The 12,254-nt window shown below is 38.6% G+C and overlaps 1 protein-coding gene across 1 annotated transcript in view; it reads left to right on the top strand.

The window, feature by feature from the left end:
• The window catches only part of cdk15 (cyclin dependent kinase 15), a 152,167-nt gene extending 141,330 nt beyond the window's left edge, over window positions 1-10,837 (top strand). The window contains exon 14 of the mRNA XM_088930527.1: window positions 7,942-10,837. Within this exon, the coding sequence (XP_088786653.1) occupies window positions 7,942-8,054 (113 nt within the window). The 3' untranslated portion in view covers window positions 8,055-10,837. The remainder of the gene's footprint in view (window positions 1-7,941) is intronic.
• The last annotated feature ends 1,417 nt before the right edge of the window (window positions 10,838-12,254 follow it).

Raw genomic sequence — 12,254 nt, forward strand, 5'->3', positions numbered from 1 at the left:
GACAGATGAGACGAAGGTAAGCGTTTATCAAAGTGACGGAAAGGCAAGAGCGTGGGGACAGAGAGGAACTGCAAAGATCCAAAGTCCAACATCTCGTTTGTGAAGCATGGCTTGGACCATCATGTCTCCCTCTGGAATTGGCTCCCTGGTTTTTATTGAAGATGTGACTGATAATGCAGCAGCAGAATGAATTCTGAAGTGTTCAGGAACTATGCTAATGTCCAATCAAATGTCAATAGGTGGCAATGTATCCCAGAATGCAGGGATACATTCTGGACAAGACACCAGTCCAATGCAGGGCACACCAATCTACCAGTTTGTCATTGGACTGTGGGAGGAGACCGGAGTACTTTCACTTTTTTCTAAGCTTTAGAGTCAGGCAGCAAAATTGCCCTGTTCTTGAAAACATTCCGTCTTGCATCTGTCCAAGGCAACAGGCTGAGAATTTCCTCAGGCAGTGCCATCCCACCCAATGTTCAATACATTGGTTCAAATGGGTTTTGCTCCTTTAGAGTTCTTGATTATATATTTTTGCTATATATATTTTGCTGTGCATATCCTGAATTTGGCCTTACAACCTTTAAACTCGGACCCTCCTTGACATTTTTGGAAAGATCCTCCTCGTCTCCTACCATTCTGCTGTAGGCTTTGTTCATGTTCTTGCCTGCTGGACCATGGTTTTCCAAATACTTCCTTCTTATGCACCTTTGTGTTCTTTATCCCAAATGGAAGACCCCCTACAACTGACAGTAACCCCCCCCCATTCTTTCCACTTTCAATACAGAAAATCTATTTCAATATCTATTTTCCTGAATAGATCCATCACCCATTTTGGTTACACCACACCTGAGAGACGACTACAAGTAACAGTGTATAGAATTTGTACATGTGAACATTTTAACTTTAGATGAATAATGTGAATTGTCATCATCTGTGTGATCGTCATCATTATTTCCTAAGGTCCTTTATTCTTTACATTTTGTTAATGCCCTGGATATAAAGAATTTATCAATTGAATATGCAGCCCTTCAATCTATGGTGTTATCCATATTTCCAATGCTGGGCAAATGTTGTTCTACACATCTGGAAAGTATGTGGTCCCACCCATCCAATAAACCTGCTCTTGAACTATTTTTTTACATGTACACAATCTGTCATCGTGCAGCTCTGCAGTGTGTTTCAGACTCATTGAAGAACTGGAATATTCGGCTGATTCCTTTCAGAGGAACAGTAGACCTTTTTAGGCCATGTGCTCCAGAGTGGTGAGAGTTTAGAGTCCGTGTTGATTTTTAAAAAGCAGACTAAACACTTTGAGGTGTTATTTCAGGTTCCCAGTTACTTTTATTATTGTTACTGTATTTTTCTGTTTTTCAGTTATGGGTTTTCACAGAGAGAGCTGGTGAGTTGCGTGGAAGGGGTGAAGGTGATTTAGAGGAAAAAAAAACTCTTTATAATCATGTGTTTTACAGTCAAGGCAGCACACACTTGATTTTTTTTTCTTTGCCCAAAAACCCCGTGATTCAAACAGGAAACTTTTCTGTGTAGTCGTACATTCCATCTCAGACATTCCCTGCAAACAAAACAGGAGCTTTCGGATCAAAAGAAACTCCTATCCTCCCTTCCCTGGCTCGGCTGTCTCTGGCTGAGATGAACACTTAAGAAAATGCAAATAAAAATATCTAAATTGAAGGCAAAATATTCCTTAAGATGCAACTAAACTACAGAATGCCTTTTAATATGTCAGCTCTTGTCAGTTGCTGGAGATGCAATTAAATCTGTATATATTTTTTTTTCACAAAGGATAAGAAAACACTGCACCAGAGATAAAGACGAGATGACTAACAGCGTTTTAATTCTGCCAGCATATGACTGCATCTTTTTATTCAGGAGGTGACGTTTGGGCATAATTATGATAAAAATACAACATAAAGCTGGCAAATAATGAGGTCTCATTAGTGCTCCAGTTTTTGGTATCAGGGACAACAGGCTGCTGACAGCTCTCTTTACACCTGGATGTCTGTTATATTTCTCTGCCTTGCTTGCTGTGAATAAAAAGTAAATTTAAAAAATGTACCCAGGAAAAGGCATTCCGTTGTACCTGTTAAGCATAATATTATATATTTTGATTTCCCATCTACCTCCCTTGTACTCAGTTGTAGAATTACAAATAATATATGTATGGACAGATTTATGTTATGCTACTCAAGGAGATTTTCCTTTGAAATTGCACTGGGAAATTTGTTAAATGTATTATTGTCTTGTCCTGTACATTGCAAACCCATGTGCAGATTTCTCCCTTCAAAATGTTAGCTATTAGGCATTTATATAATAGTAGCCCAGTAAATGCACACTCTCCAATTTGAATCTTACCTTTAATCAAATAAATAGAAAAAGGGATTGATTGTGTCACTTTATATTAATAAAGGACCTAACAAAGCTTCTTTCTATCGTTAATCATGGAATTAAGATTTACATGATCCTTTATATACAGTAAATGCATATACAGGGTATGAATTTACTGTATGTCAGATTGAGAGCTTCAGCTGCTTTTGGGCTACAGCACATATTGGAGCTTCTTCAATGGAAACAAAGCTGGAGAGTTTTGTGTTGCGTCTTGTGTTTGACACCAGTCTCCTCCTGTTTTGAGACATTTGAGAAATTTGTTCCCACAGTCTGTAGATCCAAAATGTGTGGGAGTGTGCCCTGTGATGGACTAGCATCTCTTCCAGAGTGTATCTTCCACCTGATGCCCTGAGCCCAGAGACCCCTAGGATAGACTCTGACTCTCTTTGAGTTTGAGTTTTCTGAAGATAAAGTAGTTACTTGAAAATGGATGGGTACAAAAGCCATATTCTTGATACTAAAAATCCCAGTACTTAGAATATGAGAGAGGTACAGTAAAGAGGCTAGTACAATGTATACTTACAGTATGTTTTACTCAGATAGTGTTATTATTCCATGCAATGTTTACAGCACAATTATAGTTATTATAGCACTAAGTCTTAAATGTTGTGTTTGAAGGAATATTCCAGAAATTCTGATTGGTATTTGAGCACAGTTCCACAGTAATGTAACTAATTATATAAGCAGAATGGACTTTGGAGTTTACAGGAACGTTTTGTCTGCTGATACAAAGGTATCCTTACTTATTGGGTGGGGCTTCACAATTCAGCATGACAATGACCAGCAACATATAGCCAGTGCAATTCACCTGTAGTAAAAAAAGTACAAAATCCTAAACTGGACAAGTCAAACTCCAGTTGTAATGTGAATTTAAATCCAGATGAACATTCCAACTGATTCCAGCAGAAAGACAATGTTTAGGAGAGAACACCCTTCAAATAGGCAAAAGCTCAGATCAGCAGCATCTGAAATGTTTAGTGTTTGGTGAGCTCAATGGATCCCAGACTTCATACAACTATTATCTCAATAAAATACCGACTTTTAAGCTCTGACATTGACTCAAGGTAAACGTGTCACAAAACGTATGGTCTCTTGAACTCACTGTGCTGAAGTGAAACTAGGTTTTGGTTCAAATAAGTTCATATGCATACACAAAATTGCCCAAAAATAAATGTTATCATGCATTACATGACCACAAATACAAATTGTTTGACTGTAAAGGAAAAGTAACAGTTGTGATTTCACTGAACCAATTCTTTTGAAGAGCACTGTATTTTTCATAAATTACAGTTGCAATTTTTACTACATAAACCAGCATTCACCCATGATCTTAGATTGTGTCCTGAAGATGAAAAGTGTGTACACATCTTTGGATTTTTATAAAATAACAGTTAACAATGAACTCATACAATACACATTTATATACAGTATGAACAGCTACAGGCTTCTTTTTCCGAAAGTGTTTAAAGTCAAAGACACTCATACAGTATACCAAAACATACCTAGACAAGACTTTGAAGTTCTTACTCAACATCCTGTGGTCTGATGACTCACAGACAAGGCTCATTCCAAAACCTGGGCCAAAGTTTGTGAGGAGACAAAAGGGAGGGTCTGATTAATGCATTTATATTTCAACATGAAAATATTCTGTTAAGCTTGGTGTCAGACCCATTCTGGTGTGATACTGTTTTAACCTTTTTAACCCTTAAAAGCATGTCACAGAACATGGATTTTACAGTCATGCCTTGCAGTAAGCTGCAAAGTGAACAAGTATTCCTTAACTCCAGTCCTTGCATGGGATTGATTCTTGAATTGGACTGAGAAGCCATTGGAGTGATGTCACTGGAATGTGTTCCTATTAAATTGTGAACCCTTCTGCATACACAGAAATTTGCTGCATTTTACCAAAGTCCTGCCCATGGGGTACCCTGTCTTGTGCCCGTTGCTTGCCAGGATAGGCACTGGCTCCCCACAACAGATGGAATTTTTAGTTTAATTGTTTTCCTGTCAACTTCATATTTGAAATTTGTAACCTTCACTTTTCACAGAAAGTCCCCTTTTTGAATGATATATGAATGTGCTGAAATTATGTCTGAGGCCCATCAAGTACTGAGTGTACAATTTGTGGTAATCAGGATGGAGGTCAAAGTTTTCATTTTCATCCAAAGACTCCTAAGTCAGCAGTAGAAAACCTTTGCACATCTTGTTCTTTTTGTGTAGTGGTCAATGTACTGGACACCAGAGGTTTTCATTCAAATCTAAGGGTTTATGCTCCTAGCAATTCTAAACCGATATTGGTTCAGTAAATGTCCTGCAGTATAAATCAGCTATCTCCAGATCAATGTAGTAAATTTATTCCCAATTAACTGCACTGATGTGACACAGAGCTTCGGTAAGAAACATGTCCTGCAGTGAAAGCCAGTGTCTGTGTCAAAGCACAGCCATCCCGGATCTGGAGAGTGGCATTTAAATCAACTCTTCCTAGGCAGTATCTGTTTCTTTATATATAAAGATGTCAACAGTAAGACTGCTGGGGTATTGCTTCCGCCAGGAATTCAAGAGACTGTCAACCCCCTGCTGAGGCAACACTGAGGAGAAATTGCATATCAGTACTCCCAATGAGTGCAGTGTTTGTATGGCTTCAACGCCAGCATATTTCTGCATTCATTCCAAGAGAAAGAAAAGAAAACTGAACTACAGGTACATTGCAGACTAGATGTAAATGATGAAGCTCCTCTTACATTCTAATGAGTGCAACATTTGTAACATATGTAAGAAAGAACATCTGAACAAGACAGAAATAAGGGAAAGTCATCTGGCCCATCAATCTTACTTGGGTAGCACTAGTTTGTAAAAGGATCTAGAAAGAAGCCACTATACCTTCTTCAACAGCTTGCTGCAGATTCAAATCCGTGTAAAGACTTATTTAAAGAAAAGCTTCCCGTTCTCAACTTTAAATGCACTGCAAATCAATTTTCACTTGTATTCTGGTTAATGTTTTACTTTTGAGCCTAAAGAAAGAGACAGTCAAAGCTCTACCACCTATATTTCCAGGTACTGTAAGAGGAGGGATAGCAATCCTATCTTTTGAGGTACTGAGGAAACCAACGTCGGCAGCCATTTCTCACCCTGCATTTCTGCTAGTGCTCCCCCTTCTGGTCACTCAGTGTCTAGCAAGGAGCAGCCTGACAGCCTGTCCCAGTCCTCTCTCATTACTGTCTGGGCTCAATCACATAAACTCTCTTCCTCTGCTTCTGGGGTTCAAAGCCCAGGTGGTGATGGTCACTCCATTGTCACCCTCCTCAACTGGATCTTCGTCAGTTCCGCCTGGAGGCCACTACCACTGTTCTCAGACTGGCTGAATCTTCGTCTCTCAGCTTTTCTGCTGCTACAATTTGGCCTGCAGGAACTCATTCTCCTCCTTCAACTTGTTGTTAGCCCATTGAGTGTAATCCTGTAGCATTTTCTCCTAATCAATAAGATGACTGGTGGCTCAATCAACAGAATTCCCAGATTCTAAATGACCCAGGATTTTTACTTCTGATAGCCACAGCATTCGGGAATCAGCTTCTTAATCACATTTATGGGAAGAAATATATCAAATTGCTCACCTTGCCATTTCGTCCTTCAGTCTGTCATGGTTTCAAAATGCAGCTCCCACTGAGGTTAGGGTCAGAGTTGAATCATGTAAGGGAATGCTGACCTCAGTAAGTTTGTAAGACTCACACAAGGAGGGCCTGACCACTCTAGTCCCTGTAGAGAAGATAACAAAATTCCTGAAGTATGAAACATGAAATGAATTGAACAGTCGGCACTTAATCGCTGTTAAATATAATGTACCGTCACCCCCACTGGGCTCATAGCGGAAACTGGGCCTGGGACCAACCCCTGTTGCCTGGGTGGCTCCACACTAAAACACTCATGTACGCCAGCACTGGTTGACCCCAGTAGGTTTTCAGAAGTCAGTGATGCAGCCAGCAGATTGGATTATGAAGAGACATTTATTTTTAAAACCAGGTCAACAGCCCTTGCGATTCAACCAAGAATAGAGTTATCTCAGTTATTAAGTTATTCTTAGAACTGCTTCGTAGCCCCATAGAGGGTAGAGCTTGTACCCTTGTAATGAAGGAGGGAAGGCTGCAGGACAGGACGCAAAAGCGAAAATGAGGTTGTTAGTCTACTTTCACATACGTCCTGTTTCGCTTCTCGCTTTCAGTCTGAGCCGAGCGCAATTAGATTCTGAGCATATCGCCACACACGTTGCATTACTTACTGCTGAGCTGTGTGGTGTGCCCTGGAGTCACAGCTCTAACAGCACGAGGATTTAGCATAATTGCCTTTTATTCTGTCTCTGGAGCTTTTTCTGGAGAGCTTGTCATGTGCGTCCTGGGAAAATAGGTAGGCCCCAGACCTGCAGGTATTTACACAACACAGCAATACATCTTCATCAGAAGTACCTCAAAGCATCTGAGTGAATTATTTACACCCAGTCTTCCTCTCACAAGTGCTCATCTATCCAGCCCGACTTTATAATGCGTATCTCTGTGTTATCAACCTTTCTTGGATGTCACAGATATCCAGTAATTTCCCCGTATAAATTACTGCATCGCTTAAATGTTTTCTGCCATTGATAAGCCTTGGGGCTTGGTTTATTTCTCCACATTTTTCTTGTTTAGGTCAGGGCTCTGACTTCTTCCCATATAATAAAAGATTATATAAAAGGATTCAGGCTGATTGGCTCTGTATCTGTCCTTTCCAAAATGGGAGAGGAGAGTTCGAATGGATTTCACTTTTGGAAGCAGGGTATTCTCTTTTCAGTACACCTAGAAACAGATCCAGAAAGAAATTGAGCTTGCCGAGCCTTCACTTTTCGCTCTCATGTTCAGAGACATGCAAAAATGGAGACAAATTCAGTATTATAAAATCCATGAATCCCTCCATCCATTTTCTATTTAATTCAGGGTCACAGGGGGGCCGCAGCTTAACCCAGTATGAAACGGGCACAAGGCAGGGTACACCCTGGACAGGATGCCAGTCCATCACAGGGCACACACAGACACAAACACAGACACGCACACACTCACACCAGGGCCAACTTTCCCAGAAGCGAATTAACCTACCAGAAGAAAATGGACCGTCGTTAAGCCTGAGAAGCATAAAGTAACAAGTTAGCTTTTATTTAATTTGGACACCTCATCACATCGACTTTGTTTCATTTAATGAGTGCGTCCAACGAAAAGCATCAGTTAACAACTTTGAAGCCTTTTCGCTCTTGTGGAAAATGTGCTTTATTTTTTTCTAACTTCACAGCCTTCCTAGTGAAAAAAAAAATTCATTCCTCTGCCAATGTTAAATAATCTTTTCCACAATTTACACATTTTGCGCAGCACTTTTTAAATATTTTTTCTTGAAGGAGTGTTGACAGTTGACTAAGGAGTGTAAAACTGAATAACATCCTGATTTTGTTCTCATATTCTTCTTCTTCTGCAATGTTGGGAAATGATAGGTCTTTACTGGGGCTTCTCCTTCTGTTTTCAGCTGTGTCCATCTTTAAGGTCCCTGGAGTCAGACTGGAGACGGAAATTCGGGACATTTTCAGTCCAGGGAGGAAGAGCAGACCAGCTCTGGCACCGCTCACTAAATGCTGGTAACTGCCACTGATCTCTTGTGGCCAGAAGATCTTCTGGAAATGATCACACAAAACCTTCACTCCGGGCTACCATCACATCAGACCCTTTTAGATAAGTATCTTCTCCATAAAAAGGCTGAAAACCACAGAATGGACAAGACATTTCAGCCTGGGGAAGAACTCCCTGTCGAAGTTTCCTGGGGATTCCAAAAAAAAAAAGAAAATGCTTTCCCATTTCATGTAGACACAGTATATGTAACAGTGGTCACGTTGAAAAGAGAGATGAAAGAGTGGTCACGTTGATTAAGAGACTTTTTCCATAGTTAATGTGGGATCTTAAGATTTGGTCCTTCTGAGTGTTTTGAATTCAGAGTGCTTAAGAAAAGAATACCACGCCCACGTCACTAAAAATCTGATTTTGTTCCTCCTTCTTATGGAAAATATCAACTTGCATGCTCTCAATGATTCTTCTCTTTTTATTTGTTCATTTGTGGTAAAGATTGACTGACAGGCCTGTTGTTTAGGGCTCAGTTTAAAAAAGCGTCTGTAGGCGTAAACACTTCAGAAAGTTCATGGGTGTTTTTGTGTCTGTATCTCTTTAAAACGTGAACTCTTAAATTGCTGTGCCTGTTTCATGTCAGCATATGGGGTCACCAGCAGTTTGCATGCTCTGAAGCTCTCCAGTAACAGCACTGGTCACTGGGTTGGTGGAAATGTCAGCGTTTGGCATTTTTTAGGACACAATGCTTTTAGGAGTGGTCGCAAGGCTCAAACAGAGGGAAAAAAAGGACTGACAAGGATTCTTAAAGAGGGACATGAAAACAATGATGCTCGTTGATCCTCATCATCTTGTGGTGATGCAAAAGAAGCAAAGATGCAAAAGATGAATGTGAAGAAAATAGGCTTACATATGGAATTTATTTTCTGCAGGAAATGACTGCAGGAATGATTACCAGTGCAGCTGAGGTGAAAGTGAACTTGGTTCCTGCTTTCTCTCCAGTGCGTTCATTGTAAACTCCAATAAATGTTCAGGAACAACTCTCTATAGTTTTCACTGCTACAGTTTTCCGAATACGAAGGGAAATGAAGCTTAGGTTAATACATCACCATAACGTTTCCCTCAAAAGTTAAACACCCTTTTCAGCACTAATTTTCTGAGGAAGAAGTGAAGTTTAAGATTAAACTTTTGGAGGAGGGCACACCATCACCCGTCCAACTTTCGCTCAGTTATATAAAAATATTCTTCAAGTGGGATTCTATCTTTACCCACTTGTATTTTGTTTCTCATGCTTTCTTCCACCTTATCTCTCATAAGTTGGGGGAGTCCAACATACTCGTGCTTACGGTCAGGTTCTCAAGTGAAGACAATAAATCAACTGAACTACTTAATTCTGACTTTAAAAAATTTACGAAATGCAACACAGCAGCAATACTAATAATATGAAGTGGTTTGTGCTGACACGTAAATGACCAATGAAAAAGTTCTGTAGGACTAAAAAAACCTGTAAGACAAAATAATTACAGATTCCTGTAAACATCCTATAGGGTTATCAGTGAATCTAGAGAATTGTGCAATACTTCTTAAATAAATAAAGGATTCTTTTTTGGTCACTGATCCTATGCAAACTCTCAATAGCCCTGCTGATGTCATCAGAGAAGCAGTGGTTCTGTTTTTAGGTAGACAAATCATTGCAACCTTATGGGGAAGTGAGGCCTAAATTTGGGCTTATAATAATGAGTTTAAAGAAACTGAAAAGAAAGCTTGGGCAGTGCTTGATTGTGTCGTGATTGCAAACTCCATGGTTTTCAAAAAACCAAAAATGAAAATTCCCTTACAATGTCTTAAGGTTTTTGGTAATGAGACTTGAGTCCTACCGGACATGAAGCTAACTTTGGTGGACATCAAAAATGAATCACCAAGCATTCATATTGGTTTGGCATTCAGTGAAATGCAGAGCCTGAAACTGCCTGAAACAGGGTAATCATTATGTACTTGACTGCCCAATGTAATAATTGGGCCTAAACTGTATATTAGATTAGAATAAGTCTCCGACAATCCCTAAATAAACGCTTTCAGCTACAAGAGGAAAATACTGAAGGCTGCTCATTCCCAAAAATGAAAAAAAAATGCTTTCACATTTTAAAGGATACCAGAACACAAAAAATTTTGTAGATTCTGTTGGTACTGTATCTTAACCAATAAAAACAGTCGTTCAGAGTGTTGGTTGAGCTCTATCATGCAGATGTTGTTAGTTCAGGACTGGGTCAGTGGGACCATGTTGGCTGTGACCAGGATTCACCAAACGTCTGAACACAAATTAATAGTTCTGTGCTGTTTTGACTATCTAGCCAAAAGCAACTTCTGTGTAATGTCGGGTGACCCAGGCAGAGTGGAGCTTTCAACATGATAAATGGCAAAGGGATCTGGTTGCGTGTGTGTGTGTTACAGCAGTATGTCTACATTTCTCATTACAGTGTAAGTGTAAGAGGTCCTGAAAATCACAGGCAAGCAACTGGCATAAGGCAGTGTGCGCCCTGGACTGGACGCCAGCCAATTGCAGTTGGTAAATCCAAATTAAGGGCAAAAAATAATTTACAGATTTATTTAGATTGAACTCTTTGGTCATCAAATGATTTCTGAGAGAGAGTGGGAATGGATTGCATGAGAAACCAATGTGTATTTTAAAGTTTTACTTTCCCTCCTCATAGAAAAACAGCCACAAGAATTTTTTTCTACCTGGTTTTTTGATAATCTTGAATGATAGTTCTGGTGCTTAGGCTAAAGAATAAAAGCATGAACGAAAAGCATTTAGATTTTCAGTGTCTTTTCATATCTGTATTTCTTTACAAACTGAGCCATTAAACTGTTTTTCTTGTTTTATATCACCATACATGTTCCCTAAAACTGTGCAAGTGAATCTCTTCAGTAACCCTGCTCATCATTTCTTGGAGTTAATGCCTTTACCAGCAGCTGAAGCTAGGATGAAACTCTCTCATAAGCTTTGTGTGTGGCAACAATATTTGACACAGTCAAACAGAATATTTGTAGCATCCCCATTTTAATTTTTTTTTAGAGGCATGCAAATTATCACAACACACTCACCCATTAAAATTAATTGCTTTCCTTAACCTAACCTGACACTGTTAATTATGTTCTTGGCCTGACCAAGGCCAGTGAAATGAAAGGATGGGATGTTAGCAACTTAAAAGTTTAGAACTAAACTAAAGTTTATTTGTTCTGTATTTATTATTAAACTATTATTAAACTAAAGTTTGTTTATTTTTTCTGTATTTATTCTTTAATCTTCAAAAAAACGATTGCTTCTACTTTACTAAAACTGGAGACAGGAACTGCTTTTTTCACAAATATACTGTACTTTTTTAAAAAAAAATTTTGCCCTTCAATGCAATGGTGCCCTAAATTTGGACTTGTTTTAAGAGCAGGATGGAAATAATTGTTAAGAAAGTTCTGTGGATCACTGGATTAGGCAACGATTACAAATTCTTTGGAGGTCTACTAAACAGACCTACAGTTTCTCTTGAAATAATTAAATCAAAGATAACACAACTTCAGCTCAACAGACAAAAGCTAACTTTGGTTTCCCCCCAAAAAAGCATTACCAAACCATTCATATTGGTTTGGCAAAGAGGTAATTCAAGATCTTAAAATTCCCTAACTTCTCTCAGTATTATTATTATATACTTGACTGCCCAATGTTATAATATTTTTTAACCATCTAAACCATTTATTAAAATGGAATAAGTCTGTGGACAATTCCTACACTATAGATTTCTAAACAATTTTGCCTACTTTCTTCTAAATATTTACAATACTTCTTGTAAATATTTAGCATCTCTGATTTTAACATCTAGTCTGCCCTGTTTTGTTTTTTGGTACAGTAAATGCCTATGTAAAAGTAGACTATTGTTAATTATTGCATCACATGTGAAATTAAAATTAAATAATATTTTCTTTGTGCGTTTGTCCTAAAGTGTTGTGTATGTAAAGACAAAATATGTATAACCTAAACTTACACTAAAGGAATTGTTTATGGTACGGTGTTATATACACAAAGAATGTATCCATTAAAGAAATAATATTGTACTTCCATGTTTCTCTAAACAATATAATCTTTTGATTAATCTTTGATTAATCTTTGTGATTTTTGCAGTATTCCTAAATAAAAGCACATAAGTACTTTTGCACACACATGCACTACGT

Source organism: Atractosteus spatula, chromosome 13 (genome assembly GCF_055471065.1).
Source record: "Atractosteus spatula isolate fAtrSpa1 chromosome 13, fAtrSpa1.hap1, whole genome shotgun sequence".
Taxonomy (NCBI): Eukaryota; Metazoa; Chordata; class Actinopteri; order Semionotiformes; family Lepisosteidae; genus Atractosteus; species Atractosteus spatula.